Source organism: Mus musculus, chromosome X, assembly GCF_000001635.26.
Source record: "Mus musculus strain C57BL/6J chromosome X, GRCm38.p6 C57BL/6J".
NCBI classification, from domain to species: Eukaryota; Metazoa; Chordata; class Mammalia; order Rodentia; family Muridae; genus Mus; species Mus musculus.
The window spans coordinates 151285480-151302081 of NC_000086.7; the positions used below are offsets into that span (position 1 = coordinate 151285480).

The window sequence follows — 16602 nt, forward strand, 5'->3', positions numbered from 1 at the left end:
TACCACTTGGGCACAACCAGAATCAGGCTATAGAACAACAGCTATAGATTTGAATGGAGAAACTATGCCCCAGTTATTTAAGTAGAGTGCCTCCCTTCTGGTTTGATTAATACATACCTTATATTTGGTTCTATTCACTAAAAGTTAAGGTTAGGATGTTACTCTTACAGTTATAATTATCCTTGTACTATTGGGAATGGAGATAACACAAGTTAATTTTAAACTTGATTTCTTTATTTAATAATATGAACAAATTGACAGTTGCTTAGTATGTAATTTGTTAATAATTCTTTCTACAGATGAATCTGCTCCTCAGTCATCCCCAGTTGGTCGCTGGCGGTTTTGTATCAACCAAACAATAAAAAACCGTGAGGCACAGTCTCCTCCTTCCCTTCAGCCTTCCATGGCCATGGTGCCTGGGTTACATCCATTTCCTAGTAAGCTTTTTTATCTTCCAGCTTTATATGGACTTGGATGCTATGGTTACACATTTACTGATTGTACCATTAATTTGTTTTCATGAATATTTTATGTTTATGACAGTTTTCATGAGCATTTGGAAGACATCAATATTTTTATATAAGTTGTCATTTTATTCAGTATTTTTTTTAAAAAGCAAGAAGTCAGTTTTTTCTTGACTGTTGAATTCTGTGATGTTTTAGGTCTTATTTACAAGTATACTCTTAAATAGGTTCTCATTTGCTTTTCTTGTCTCTTTTGACTTTTGTATTTTCACTTTGTACTCATTATAACTTAGCTATTCTTTTGTTATTGTTCCAGGTTCAAGAAACACAAGTAATCAGGCAATATCACAGAACACAGTGTTCACTATAGAGAATAATCCAGGCCATCGTGAACTTTTCACCTCCAAATTAGACCACAAGGATGTGGTTGATGGTAAGATTGGTGAACATGCTAGTATAGAAACTGAGCAGTCAAGTATTTCCTATCAAGTGGAAGATGACAGACAGATCATGACACCAGCTACTGATAATTCCAATTATTCTGCTGCTTTGGTGTGTCCAGTTCCAGGTGAATGTGAGGCACTCACCAGCCAAGCAGGCATGTTCATGCCTACATATCCAAATCAGCAAGCTGCTGTTCTGGCTGATGTGCATATAGCCTATCCCGGTGAATCAGTTCCAATTGGTGGTAATGCTGCTCTTACATCAGTACTTGTATCTTCTGATCAAAAGCCTCAATCCTTGTCAGTACAGCAGCCAACTATAGATGCAGAGTTTATTTCCAAAGAAGGAGAAACCACAGTAAACACCGAAACAAGTTCTCCTAAGGCAGTCATTGCCACTCAGACTCCTGGCTTTGAACCAGCTGTGATTCTACCTGCTACTATCCTGGAATCAGATGGGGAACGACCTCCAAAAATGGAGTTTGCAGACAACCGAATTAAAACACTGGATGAAAAATTAAGAAACCTGCTCTATCAGGAGCACAGCATTTCTAGCATCTGTCCTGAGAGTCAGAAGGATACTCAAAGCATAGACTCTCCATTTTCTTCCTCTGCTGAAGATATACTATCCTATTCAATGCCAGAAGTCATAGCCATCAGTCACTGTGGGATTCAAGATAGCCCTGCACAATCCCCAAATTTCCAACAAACAGGCTCTAAGATTCTGTCCAATGTGGCTGCAAGTCAGCCTGCTCATATATCAGTGTTCAAAAAAGACCTGAATGTGATAACTTCTGTACCCAGCGAGTTATGTTTACATGTAAGTATCTTTCTAACTCTTATTCTTTGCTTATGAATTCAAAGAAATGCCTTCTCGCCTAAAAAGTTCAGAATTAACTGTCATTTAAGACTATAACTTAGTCATAGTCACAAGACTATAACTTAAGCTTCAACTACTCAGAACTTAGTAGAAATAGCAGTTCTGTTTTGAGTTCCTCTAAGAAGGCCTTCTGGTGAGTTAACTTGGAACTCACCTGCACTGTGTATATTTATAGATTATTTTGTAGATAGGAGGAATGTACTTTCTAATTTCAATTTAAGTGGAAATTGCAAAAACAAAGCTTAAAAACTATTAATCCATTTCCTTAAAATCAATAGTATTGATTTGATGTTTTGAAGAGTTTAACATTTTTAAAGCAAAAATTATCCATAATCCCATGACTTTTTTTATTACCCTCTAAAAGGACCAGAAATATAGCTCAGTGGTAGAGTGCTTGATCAATATCTCAAACAGTAGAACATTTAAGTAAGCATGATAACCCATACTTTAGTCCTAGCACTAAGGATCTAAAGTCCAAATCATCTTCAACAACATACTGAGTTTAAGGCAAGCCTGGATGGACTACATGAGCTCTTGTTGCAAAACAACAAATAAAATGTAAGAGAGGCTCATAAGTTCTAGCCACTCCCTGCTGAACAATTGGCTACTAATAAATTCTAGGAAAGAGACAGTCATTGTCTTTAGCTGTGTAATCAATGGTTAGCCCACCAGGCTCCAGTCCCAAACATAGATTCATACACATGGTCCTGATTAAACTTAGTAGTTCACAAAAAATAAATGTAAAGACATGGATGTGGGAAAAGAATTTGTTGGGAGGAAAGAAGTTGATGAAGATGGGAGAGAGATGAGAGTTGGCGGGAAGAGTAGTAAGAATTCATTACAAACACATATTAAAATTATCAAAGAATAAATTCAGTTAGCAAAGAAAATAGAAATAGTTTTTAAAAAGAGGAGAAGGAACAGGAGGAAAAATAGTTTTCTCTAGAAGTATTGGGATTAAAAGATTATAAATTTTCCAGATTTTAGAGTCTCTGAATTATAGAATACTTATATGAAAAATGTGATGTCTTGGGGCTATTTTCAAATCTAAATACAGAACTCACTTATGTTTTTAATATATTTATACATGGAGAATGTGAACAATTTTATGTAATATTATTGATGTACCTTCATTTTAATTGCAACACATTAGATGAGGTTGGTCAGATGTAGAATTTTCCACTAGTGGCATCATGTTGGTATTGAGAAAGTTTCAGACTTTGGATTTTAGATTTTTATTGAAATTACTCATTTATATAATATAGCAACTTTAATATTCCTCTTCTTTTTCTTTCCATGCATTTTTTTCTAGTATTGACTATTAAGTTCAGGGACCAAACACATACTATGCAAGTGCTATATCACTGAGCCGCACCATTAGCCCTGTTTCCCTTTTCTATCTGCTCAGTCATAGAAGTCACCACTAAGAATTTGCTGCTTGTCCTTGAATTTTCTTAAGACTACATAGATCTAGTTACATGAATCACATATTTTCTTTAAAATAATATTGTGTTATAAACATATTGGTCACATACTGAAAATTTTAATTTTACCATATGTCATGAATTTTTAAAATGTTTACCACTGTAATTTCTGTCATGATTACTATATAAATAATATATACTTGTGTATAAAATAAAATCTATCACCTTCCCAAACCTGCAAACATAGCTATTATCTTTTCTGGAATCAGTTTTAGTTAATGTATGAATATTTATACCAATATAATTCTGCATATGTATTATGTTTTTACACATAAATGTTATATTTATCTATACATACTTCTTTTATGTATATGTACTACTTTGCATTTAAAAATTTTTATGAACTTTTTAAGTTATAGAATTATTATGTAAGTACAAAAGCATTTCACGAGAATAATAAATCTAAACAACACTTCCTAAACAAGTTTCTTATTGTAGTTTTTTAATCATTATCATTAATAACTTGTAAATATAAACATATTGGTCCCTCTCTTGATTTAGTAATTTTGTATGTTTCTTTTAAAGACTTGGTTTCACTATATAGCTTGAAGTGGGCATGGAACCTTGCCATTCAATAGAATGGGCTCCTTATCTCTTAAAGTTTCAACTTCCCAAAGACTACAGTGGGTATTAAATCTTAACATGATTTTGATGCAGACATTCAAAACATAATGAATTCCTTTTTGGATTCTTCATTGTTTAGTGTGTAGAAATACAATTGAGTTTTTTTTCTTTTTCTCTCCCCTCTCCTCCCTCTCCTCTCTCCTCCCTCTCCTCTCTCCTCTCTCCTCCCTACCCCCTCTCCCCCCTCTCCCCAAGGCATCCACTCTGTAGTCCAGGTTAGCTTCAAATTCATGGCAGTCTTACTATCTCAACCTTCATAGTGCTGGAATTATAGATGTGAGCCACTCCTCCTAGCTACAACTGACTTTCATGTGTTATGATTCTGTCATTCCAACTTTGATGGCCTTATTTATTGGTTCTAATAGCGTTTGGTATTCTTTTGGATTTTCTTTTTCTCTTTCTTGTGTATGTATGTGTGGGAATTTTGCCCAAAGGTCCCACTCTCTTAATCTGTTAACTCCTAGATCATAGGATTCAGCTTCATTCTACTTCCTGGTGCCCCTTTAATACTAGAGCCATATATTTTGTATTTTTCCTTTCTCAGCTTGCTCCTTTTCATTAAAACAGTCTTTATAGAAGTGAACTTTAGTAACCACACAACCAAAACTATACCAGACTGTTTTGAGACTTCCTTTTTCTTTTTTTAAAGACTTATTTATTTATTTTATGTATCTGAGTACACTGTAGCTGTACAGATGGTTGTGAGCCTTCATGTGGTTGTTGTGGATTGAATTTTTAGGACCTCTGCTCATTCTGGTCGGCCCCACTTGCTCCAGTCAACTCCACTTGCTTTAGAACCTGCTTGCTCTGGCCTAAAGATTTATTTATTATTATACATAAGTACACTGTAGTTGACTTCAGATGTACCAGAAGAAGGTGTCAGATCTCATTATACGTAGTTGTGAGCCACCTTGTGGTTTCTGGGATTTGAATTCAGGACCTTTAGAAGAACAGTCAGTGCTCTTACCCCTGAGTCATCTCGCCAGCCGAAGACTTCCTTTTTCAAAGCAATTAATCTAAATCTCAGTTAATCTAAATCTTTACCTTAGCCTCAGGCAGACTCCTTGGACAATGACAAAAAGCAGCCACATTCTTCACCAAAATACCACAACAGTCTCTAGGCCACACACTGAAATTCTTCTCCACTGAAACCTCTTGGGCCAGGTCTGTACAGTTCAAGTCACTCTTAGCAACAAGGTCTTTCATATCCTACTAGGGTAGCCCATTAAGCCCCACTTAATGGATTCCACTGTTTTACAAATCCAAAATCCCCAAATCTACATTCTTCTAACCCATAGCATGATCAGGCCTATCACAGCAGTACCCAATTCCTGGTACCAACTTCTGTCTTAGTTAGGGTTTACTACTGTGAACAGACACTATGACCAAGGCAACTCTTATAAGGACAACATTTAATTGAGGCTGGCTTACAGGTAGTCCATTATCATCAAGGCAGGAACATGGCAGCATCCAGGCAGGCATGGTGCAGCAGGAGCTGAGAGTTCTACATCTTCATCCAAAGGCAAATAAATAGAAGACTAGTTTCCAGGCAGTAAGGATGAAGGTCTTAAAGCTCACAACCACAGTGACACACCTACTCCAAGGCTTTATCTCCAAAGAGTGCCACTTCCTGGGCCAAACATACTCAAACCACTACAGTGTCCTTGATTACTCTTCACCATGTTTTGTTGTTGCTGGATCACTGATTGGAGTAGTATAGCTGGACATTTCTCTCAGAGGGTCTGAACCCTGTTCCTTGTGCTTTCATAGTAAGTGCTTTACCCACTAACCCATCTCCTAACCCTGTTTTCTTTTTTTCCCTTTGAGACAGGGTCTCATACTATGTAGATTATGTTGACCTTAAACTCACAGATCCACCTGCCTACATCTGAGTGCTGGGATTAAAAGCACATACCACAATGTCCAGCTTTGGTTTTCTATGTCTAAAATTTCATCATCTATAAATGAAGATAATCTTATTTGTTTATTTCCTATTTTTCTCCTATATTAACTTTTCAAATCATGCTTTCCTCTCTTTGTCCCTCTGCATTTTGTAATGATATAATTTTATTTTTAAGAAGATTATATTGTCATATTAGTCATTTTTGCAATGAGGATTACATTTTTGAATGTCTAGTAACTAATCCATTCTTTGTTGTTTTAAATATTTGTTTCTAGTGTTATGTATATGTATGTATGCCTGATGTTTATGTATATGCACCATGTATGTGCAGGAGCACACAGAGATCAGTAGAGGTGTTTGATTCCTAGAGTTACAAGTGGCTGTGAGCCACCATGTAGGTTCTGAGAACCATATCTGGTTGCCTTTAACCACAGAACCCTTGCTCCAGCACTGATTTTAATGCTGACTCCAGGGTAGCTGTAGTAGCTAGTCTACAAAGCCTGTTGGATATTGTCTTTGCCCCTCACTTTCTTCTTTTTTGGCCCAAATCTGTTCCTCCTTCTTCTTTTTTTTTTTTTTTTTGGTTTAGAGATTCTAATAAATTTTATTTAATAATAAATTTAAACTTTAAAATAGTTAAATCTTATTACCTAAAATTTTTTATTTCATCAAATATTTCTTTTTTTTTTTAAATCTGTTCCTTCTTTATGCTCTATTTTGGGAGCAGATGCTCTGATGTTGTTTTGCTTGGTGTGGAGAGAAGGGATATGGAAATGGCTGTTCTTTCTTTGGTACATCAACCAGTAGTATACGCTTTCATTCAGTAACTGTCTTTTTAGCAGTAAGTCAAACCCTCTAACAGTCTGTGGATAACATAACTAACTAAAGGGCTATGAAAATTAGAATATTATCCATATTGAGTGATCAGGGAAAGACTTATACATAGTAGTGACATTTGCGGGTAGAAATTTGTTCAAGGAATCTAAGAAGGCCAGTTAAGTAGAAAGATCTTTAAATATATAATACATTGAAAAGGCAGATAGGACAAAGCTGGGGTAGAATTTTGTAAGCATTCTTTTTATGGCCCAGGTTTCTCTGTTGCTACTCATACTACAACCTGAGTGTATAGTCTCTTGAGACAGTTCCTACATATATTATGGTCTGCCTGTTCTTGGTGTAGCCATAAATTCTGTCTATATCAGGGTTTTTGTTGTTGTGTCTAAGTATTTCACTTGCTCACAAAAACTAAAATTTATATTAAATATCCTGTCTTGTTTTATTTACTACATATAAATATATCTTACCTATAATTTCAATGGGATCAGTGTAGTATTTTCTGAAATGTAATTTTACAAGATGTTTTTTTTCTATCCTAAGTGAAATAGTAGTGTTGCTAACTCAAAATGGGGCTTCAGAAACTTGCTTACTGATTGATCAAAGTTTCACTTTTTTGAGACAACCTCTCATGTATCCTAAGCTGGCCTCAAACTTTCTACATAACCAAAGATGACCTGCCTCTACCTAATAATCCTGCAGCCAACGTCAGAGTGCTATGATTATGATTGTATCCACATGGACACTTCATGTGGCTCTGGGAATCAAACCTAGGATCTTGTGCTTGCTTGGCAAACCCTCTTTCAACTGAACATCTCTAGTCCAAAATTTTCCCTTTGATAACTCCTGATTTGTTCAAAGTATTAATAATACTTATTATAGTGTAGGATTGCTGTGTCCCTTTAGATGAATGTTATATCCCATCCTATGTGATTTTATACTCACTTTTAGTCTATTATTAGTAACCATTCTTATATCCCAAAAGTATCTGCAGTTCTATGCATTAAGATTTTTATTAATTGACATGGATAATTTATTTTTAAAGTACTCATACACAGGAAGGTAATTATGGGTATTTGAGGAGATTAGGAGGACAAGAAGATACTGGTTTTATAGCAATCATAGTTTAATACAAAAAATTTTAGAACATGAATTCACAATAATTTACTTGAATTTCTTTGTCACTCAAACAGTGACATTAAAATATCTTCTTTTTTTATTGTATGATATATCTAGCATCTTGAAATCTTAGACAGTAAGAGAGCAAACTAACATTTCATTTAATAGCATTTATATCCAGTCATGGTGCTGCATACCCTTGGGAGCTAAAGACAGTCGGAGCCGGATCAAGGACAACCTGGTTTACACGATTCCTTGTCTCTACTGAACCAAAAAATAGTTTTTTCAGTTATTTGGCACATATAAAAAAGCTTATTTTAAATTTTAGTTTTCAAAGTTGATGTAAATTTTGGCCTGGGAAATTAATATTCTGTTTGGTTTTACTTGAAGACATAGTAATTCCAAAGAAATGTCAAGGCTTCAGTTTTAGATTGATATGGTAGTGTTACTGCAACAGTTCATAGTGTACTATTTTTGGTTAGTTATTAATCCATATAAGAAACTCCAGTATACCAAAAAACTTATTTGCCTTACCTAAATTATTATCACCTTGTTTTTCTTTGATTCTGTCTCTATTAGGAGATGTCCCCAGATGCTTCACTTCCAGGCGATCCAGAGGCCTATCCTGCTGCTGTGTCAAGCGATGGAACCATTCATCTGCAGACAGGAGGTGGATATTTTGGCCTAAGCTTTACTTGTCCTAGTCTCAAAAATCCTATTAGCAGGAAATCCTGGACTCGAAAATTAAAAAGCTGGGCATACAGGCTACGGCAGTCAACCAGCTTTTTCAAGAGATCAAAAGTCCGTCAAGGTAGTGTGCTTACAGTCAGGGCCATAGACTAGGTAACATCATTTTTCATCTACTTTTTTTTTTTTGTCGTTCATACTCAAATCTTGCCATGTTTTCCATGTAGCACATGTATGTTAAATATCCCATTAATGTTGTTGCCATTTTATTTTTTCCTTTTGTAACTAATTTGGTTTTTCAGTTATTCATTTCATATAGATTGGGATAAATCTTGCAATGTCTGATTTAGAGTTAGGGATTTAAACAATGTTGCTTATACATTAACACCTTTTAATTATTAGCAAGGGTTAAACTTTCTGCTTTTCTTCATTTTTGGTAATATAAACAAATTTGTCTTAAAAATGATTTTCTCTTTTCTGCTTATAATTTGACAAATCTTACAGTGGAAACAGAAGATAAAAGATCAGCAATTGCTTCTGATCCCATTCCTCTGACACGGGAGTTCTCATCTGATACTAGGGCTTTGAGTAGATGTAAAGCGATGAGTGGATCATTTCAGCGGGGTCGGTTCCAGGTTTGTGTCTTTGGTTGATTTTATCTTTGGGTGCCTAATGAGAGGAAACTGGACTGGTGATAGAGCTTCATGGTAGAGTTTGCCCACCATCTGTCATCCTGGGTTCTATCCCCAACACTATAAAAAAGTGACAGCATTTGAAATTGATCTGTGGATGATCTTTAACTGTAAATATTTATATAGCTAATTTCTTTACATATTTATATAAGATGTAACATATTTATATTATACAGAAAGATAAAAATTTCTTCAACTTTTCACCTTATATCATTGAAGGTGAATTGAAAGAGTATAAGAATTTTTTAGTAGTTGTAAAAGAACACAGAAATAATCATTTTAGGGGTCATCATTTTTAATCTCCCTTTTTTAGATTTATTGTTTTTATTTGTGTGTGTGTGTATGTGTGTGTGTGTGTGTGTGTGTGTGTGTGTGTGTTTGCTCACAGAAGCCAGAAGAGGGTATCCGATCCCTGTGAGCTGGAGTTACAGATAGTTGTGAGCCACCTTTTTGGTGACAGAAAAGCAGAGAATACTCTTATCTGCTGCTCCATCTCTCCTGCCTCTTTAATTTAATTTCATGTCATTTAGAATCTTAGCAAATTTTATAGTGGGATTTTATTTGAATAAGTAAAATGAAGCTAATCTGTCCAAGGGCCCCAATGGAAAGACTGACTATAGACAGTATAAGTTAGTATTATATATGTCAGATCAGCTCTTCCACTCGTCTATGCTGTCCTTAGATGGTGAATCTCCTCATGAGGTTTACCCTACAATTAGGTAGAACCAGACAAGTTTACCTTTTTATGTTTCAGGTGATTACTGTTCCTCAGCAGCAGCCAGTAAAAATGATGTCTTTTGGGAAAGATCACAGACCGCCATTCAACAAAACAACAGTCCAGTCTAGTGAGCAAGCACTAACCTTTGCTGAAGCTGCAGTGTCGCAGTTGATCGAAGTGGAGCCTGCCATGCCCACTCATAAAGCTTCAGTTTCTTCACGCAAGTTGCGAACTCTTTATGAAACCTTTAAAGAAGATAAAGGAGATCCTGAACAAGGTGACATCGTATCTTACAGCACAGCTTGTGAGACCAGTGTCTCTTCAGTCGCTACAGAAAAGAATGTAACTTCAACCACAGAAGTTAGTGTGCAGTCTGGGTCTGAACCGTTAGATAAAGAAAAAAATGAGTCAACTCCTGGGAAACAGACATGTACAAATGAATTTTCAGCCACTCTTGCTGGTAATAGAAAGTCCGTGACAAAAACTCGTCCAGAGGGTGATCAGTATTTACCACTCCGTGAAGAGCAAGCCTATGCTCAAACACAGAATTCACTCTTCTATTCTCCATCTTCCCCAATGAGCAGTGACAATGAATCAGAAATTGAGGACGAGGACTTGAAAGTGGAGCTTCAAAGATTACGAGAAAAGTAAGGATGCTCTCTCTTCTGTAACAAATATAATTGTTTAGGGGTTTATAGAACTCAGTTTTTGCTTTGTAGCTAATTGAGGATTGGTGGCATTTAATGATTAAAACTTTTCTATGGTAAAACTATAATGAATTCTATTATAAAATATGTATGCATACTAAAAATCTTTGTGTATAAAATAACTTTTACTTTTTAAAACTGTTTTGTGTGTTTGGGTGTTTTACCTGCATGCATGTGTGTGCAGTGCCCATGAAGGTCAGAAGAGGTTGTTGGATACCCCCCTAGAACTGGAGTTACAGCTGTTAGCTGCCATGTGGGTGCTGGGAATTGAACCTAGGTCCTGTGGAAGAGTATCTGGTACTCAACTGTGAGCCATCTCTCCAGTTCTTTGGAGGGGGGAGTGTTAATAATTTATTTTAACTTTATGTATGTTGGTGTTTTGAAGGAGTCAGATCCCTTGAAACAGGAATTACAGACAGTTGTGAGTCACTATGTGGTTGCTAGGAATTGAACCTAAGTCCTCTGGAAGAATAGTTAATGCTCTTAACCAGTGAGTGGCTTTACTATGTAGTTCTGCCTGGCCTGGAATACACTATGAAGATAATCTTTGTTGACTTCAAATTTGTGGAGATTCACCCTGCTTCTGCCTCCTTTTTGATGGTATTACAGGCACGTGGGAAGATATATTGACCTCTCGCTTTTTCAGTCCTTGTCCTTTAGGACTCTTGGAGTAAGAATTTATAACTATTCTTGCCTTTTATTAGTAGACAGCTAATTTATATAGTCAAAGAGACTAGTTTATCTTTAGGAAAATATAAGATCCTTCTAAGATCAAGCTTGTTATTTAGCAAAGGAGACCATAACACTTAAGTAATGATACTATGGCAATATGTTTTGTCATGTTGAGTGCTGTTTAATATGTCATGTTTGGTTTGGTGTTTGGTTTTATATACCAGATTAACCTTAGACTTGCTAAACTAAGCTAGAAGTGATCTTGAACTCCTGACCCTGTTGTCTCCACCTCCCAAAGGCTGAAATTACAGGCATGTGCTATCATAGCAACAACAATATTACCACCACCACCAACAAAAGAAGTTAGCACTATTAAACAATTCTTGATCTACTTTGAAAAGTGCCACGAAAGCCTGGCAGCCAGAGTTTAATTCCCAGAATCCACAGTGGAAGAAGAGGCCCAACTACTGAAAAATTTCTTCTGACCTTCACAAACACACATATCATACACATATAAATAATAATTAATACAGCAAAAGTTACCTAAAATACATATATATATACATGTTTGATGTTACATTGCATATATTTTAATTTTTCTGTACATTCAGTACTATGAAGTTTAGGTATACTGATATTTTTATGGTACAATAATCATTTTAAAGTGCTTTTTTATTTCTGATGTTAGTATTCTAGTTATGTTTTCTGGGGTATTGTTCTGGTTTGAAATAAGGTCTTGACATGTAGCCCAGGCTGGTCTCAAATTTGCCAAGTTCCTACTGCCCCAGCCTTCTGATTACAGGAATTTAATAAATCTTTTAAATCATTCTGAAATGACCATTGTCTTTTATAGCTGCCTATGTTGGTTATGAGTACTTGATTTTGGTTGGGAAATACACATTCTCATAAAGGGCCTTTTATACTGGGGTTGGAGAGATGACTCAGTGGTTAAAAGCACTTCCTGATCTTCAGTTCCCAGTACTTATATCTGGTGGCCTACAACTCCAGGAGTTCTTATGGCCTCCGCAGATACCCACACATTTTTGCCATATAGTCTCTTTCTCTCTCTCTCTCTGTTTCTGTCTCTCTCTGTCTCTCTCTCTCACACACACACACACATTTTATGAGGTATTGTTATGGTTTGAAATATGGTCTTGCCGTGTAGCTCAGACTAGCCTCAAATTTGCCGAGTTCCTACTGCCCCAGCCTCCTGATTACAGGAAACAAAAACCTTTTTAAAAAATCAATCCAAAATAGAACCAGGTGTGATGGCACATGCCTTTAATCCATGCTCTTGGGAGGCAGGTGGATCCCTTTGAGTTTGAGACCAGCCTGTTCTACATAGAAGATATATTATAACATCACCTCAAAACAAATATCAAAGCAAAGAATAAAACAAAAATATCTATTCTGTCATATTTTTTAAAGATATGATCTTACTATGCAGCTTTTCCCACTAGTGCTAAGGATTGGACACATACTTGAGCAATGCTAGACAAGGGCCCTGCTGTCACCAATCAATTGCCTATGGTCCTTTTGTTCTACTCTGATAGAAACTGTGGATAAAAAAAAATTAGGTCTTCAAGTACTGGTTCTTGACATTTTTTTAAAATTCCTTGGTGTTTGGTACTAGTGAGCTGAAGGAGGAGGCAGTGGTGCTCTCTGGTCTTACAGGTCTGATGCAGGCCTAGTAGCAAGACACTTAGCTCTGAAAATGCTAGAGTTATTACACAGGGCCAGAAAGTTGGGATTTCTTAGCCCTGGGCAGCAGGTGGCATTGCAACTGATAGGCAGCCTTAGGTATCAGAATTCCTCAGCCCTTGGCAATGGCCAGGATTAGAGCTCCCAGGGTAGGGTTTCTGAGATACTCCATGCATATGTCTTGACAGCTCTCTGGAATTCTTCCAATGACCAGGACCAGCAGTTTCTTTTCTCTGATTTTTTTTTTTTATATATATATATAGCTTTCAATCCTTTTCAGCCTCAGCTCCCTTTCCTTTCAACTTCCACCATCCCCCTAGTTCCTGACTGGCCTCTCAGTTGAAGTATAGAGCTACCTCTTCTTCAACTGCCAACCACTGAACCTTACTGATTTTGAAGCTCAGCCCACTGACAACCAAACTCTGTCTCTTCTTCAGCTGTCAGGCAGCCAACTGCCTTGCCACTTTCAATAGCTCAGGCCTGCACACTGATCAGCTCTCATTGCCTCTGCTTGCTCTGCTGTTTCTTTGTGTTTTCAGACAAGCCTATACTACTGAAAATAAGCAAGACAAGACCACCCAGGAGAAGAAGCTTCATCTGGGCTTAATGTTACACCAGAGAAGCTAGCACAGGATTCAAGAGGGTCTTAACAGTCTGCATATATAGCTAGAGGAATATTTGGGTAAAACACAGCATACCTTCCACAGCATTGTCCGATTAGCAACAGCCACAGCAGCCCCTCTGGTAGGCCACCAGACATTATTCCCTTCTGGCCTTGGAGGGAGAAAGGAAAATGTTTTCAGACTCTTCTGAGCTCTGCAATGCTTTTGATAGCAAAAAGCTGAGAACACATTGTTAGAACAGTCCTAGTTAAGACTGTGCCTCTAACTCCAGGAGCTAGAGCAATCAGGTGAATTTGTTGTGTAATTTTCTCAAGGCATCAGTAGGGTGTTTAAAACTGCTGGTGCTAGCATAAGAATGGTCCAGCTGGCTGGCTGACAGTCTTTGTACTCAAAGCAACCATGGAAGCAAGGAAGAGTCCAAGAGCTACTAGTTAGGGAGTCAAATTGCATAGTCCCCTAGTAACTGGGGTTTTTGTTTTTAAAATAGGAAAGCAAACATCAGGAGTTCTTAGAATAGGAAGGCAAAAGAATTTATCATTAACTCTTTAACACATTTTGATAGTGTTAAAACCTGGCCAGTGGCTAAGGGAATGAATGCCCATTCCCTTTTCTGTCTCACTACCCCTGAAATTCATCCCTAGCCCTTTAGCATTATTTTGTCAGTATGGTTTGTCCATAGTAATTTATTAGACAATACTAGACACTATAGACCAACAATTAATTGTAAGCTGAGATTTTTTACCCCTTAGTTTGTACAATCTATAGTTGTACAGTTTTGTATTTAAAAAGTTACATTTCAAAAATTGAGGCCAGGCCACAGCCTTGAATCCCAGTACCCAGGAGGCAGAAATGGGCAAATCACTATGAGCTCAAGGCTAGTCTGGTCTGCATAGTGAGTCCCAGGCCAGCAAGGTTAGTAGTAAGAGCCTATCTCAAAAAAGCGATATATACGATAATATTCAGGTAACATAATGAAAAAGCAAGCTAAAAAACAAACCTGTACTTCTTATACTGTACCCCATTACTCAGAGGCACTCACTGTGAACTGTTTGGAACATATATTGCTGACCTTTTTCTGTGCATATCCTTTTTTTGTAAAATAAATAACAAACATGCTATTCTATATTTTTTTGCTTTAAAATGTAGTCTATTTTTGTTGTTCATATTTGCATAAATCTGCCTTTAAAGAGTCACTGCATTTAATTCCAATTAATGGGTGTATCCAAGTTTATTTAATCCTTTCTCAAGAGGTTTTTCAGTCTTCCTCATGATCTGCTTATATAAATGATACTTATCTTTTTACACACAGATATTTCTGTGGTATACAGTTAAAAGGTCTGTACTCTTAAAGCTTATAGATAATTGTTGAAATTGTGTTTGATGTCAGATTGGTTACTCGTGCCTGTAATCCCAGTACTTGGGAGGTAGAGGCAAAGGTAAGGCTAACTGGTGAGTTCCAGGTTAAGCAGTGTTACATAGTAAGATCTTGTGTCAAAAAAAAAAAATCTGAAAAAAATTATGTTCTAGGAAAGCCAGACCATTTGATATTCCAAAATATACAATGTGCTCATTTCTCTATATCTTAATAACACAGATTGGATACAAAACTTTTAATATTATGCTAATCAGATGAATTAAAACATTTTTTAGCTGGGCCTGGTGACATATGCCTGTTTCCTAGCCACTTTAAAGGCTGAGTCATAAGCCTGAGTACAAAGCAAGACCCACTCCTAATTTTTTACATCGCTATTTATAGCTCTTTTTGTTTCAAGTAACTCTTTTTCTTTTTAAAGATTTCTTTTATTTGTAATTAAATTTTATTTTTAATTAAATGTGCATGTTTTCATGTGTGTGTGGTGCGTTCTCTCATACCCACAGAAGTCAGAGGAGTTAGATCTTCTGGAGCTGGACTTACAGGTGGTTGTGAGCTACCTGATGTGGGTGCTGGGAATTGAACTCTAGTCCTGGAAGAACAGTATGTGCCCTTAACCACTGAGCTCTCTCACCAGCCCCCCTTTTGTAGTCTTTATCCTTTAAAAAATTTTTTTCATTACTGATTTTAGGAGCTATTTAAATCTTCTGAATAATAGTCTATAATAAGGAGAAAGAAGATATTATTTACCTATTTGGCTTTAAAATTCTATTCATTATGTCTCCTTCTCTATTGAGACTAATGATTTGTCCTCATCAGTTTGTCTATCCTTTTCTTTGTAATAGATTAGTATTATTATTTAGGAAGGTATTTTCCATCCTAAAATTGTAAACATAATCTGCATTACACCATTTCTAATACTAATGCTTTGTAGGCAGAGGCACGTGGCTCTGTGAGTTCAAGGCTAGCCTGGTCTACAGGTATTCCTACTGGTTCTACTGGTCTTCCAGGATAGCCAGGGCTGTTACACAAAGAAATCCTGTCTCAATAAACAAACAAAAATTACTAATGCTTTTTTAAGCTTTATTTGTACCATCATAAACTTTTTGAAGTTGTCTTTATGGCAACAAAGTTATTAATATTTTTGCATAATTTCTATTCAGACACATTCAAGAGGTGGTCAGTCTTCAAACACAACAGAATAAAGAGCTACAAGAGCTCTATGAACGCCTTCGAGCAACTAAAGACAACAAAGCGCAATCTTCAGAGGTTCCTTTGTCACCTGCATCGCCACGCAGGCCAAGATCTTTCAAAAGCAAACTTCGAAGCCGCCCCCAGTCCATGACACATTCAGACAATCTCGTTGTAAAAGGTAAACCAATCTTACATATAATTGTTTAAATCAGATCTGGGCATGGTATGGCATGCCTGTTGTTGAAGCACTCGGGAAACTAAGGCAAGAAGATTGTACTTCAAATCTAGTCTGGGCTAAATAATGAGAAAATGTCTCATGAAAAATAAAATTTGGTCAAAGAACAGCAAAATTAGTACAACAATGATAGTACAAGTTGTTTTTAAATTAGGCTAAATAATTATAAATATAAAACAATGATGTACACACTGATCTAAAAATACTCCTATCTTTTGGTACTAAATATTCTTTAATGAAATAATGATGA

At 36.4% G+C, this 16602-nt stretch overlaps 1 protein-coding gene across 10 annotated transcripts in view; it reads left to right on the plus strand.

Annotated features, from left to right (window-relative positions):
* Wnk3 (WNK lysine deficient protein kinase 3) overlaps positions 1–16602 on the plus strand; it is a 151418-nt gene that overhangs the window by 116703 nt on the left and 18113 nt on the right. For 8 of the 10 annotated variants that reach the window (XM_006528871.4, XM_006528870.4, XM_006528872.4 and 5 more), the window contains 6 exons: positions 300–437; positions 781–1727; positions 8331–8562; positions 8943–9073; positions 9885–10495; positions 16087–16295. In XM_006528871.4, coding sequence (XP_006528934.1) covers positions 300–437; positions 781–1727; positions 8331–8562; positions 8943–9073; positions 9885–10495; positions 16087–16295 — 2268 coding nt within the window. The remainder of the gene's footprint in view (positions 1–299; positions 438–780; positions 1728–8330; positions 8563–8942; positions 9074–9884; positions 10496–16086; positions 16296–16602) is intronic. The other 2 variants (XM_030251363.1, NM_001271679.1) reach the window with 1 other exon arrangement.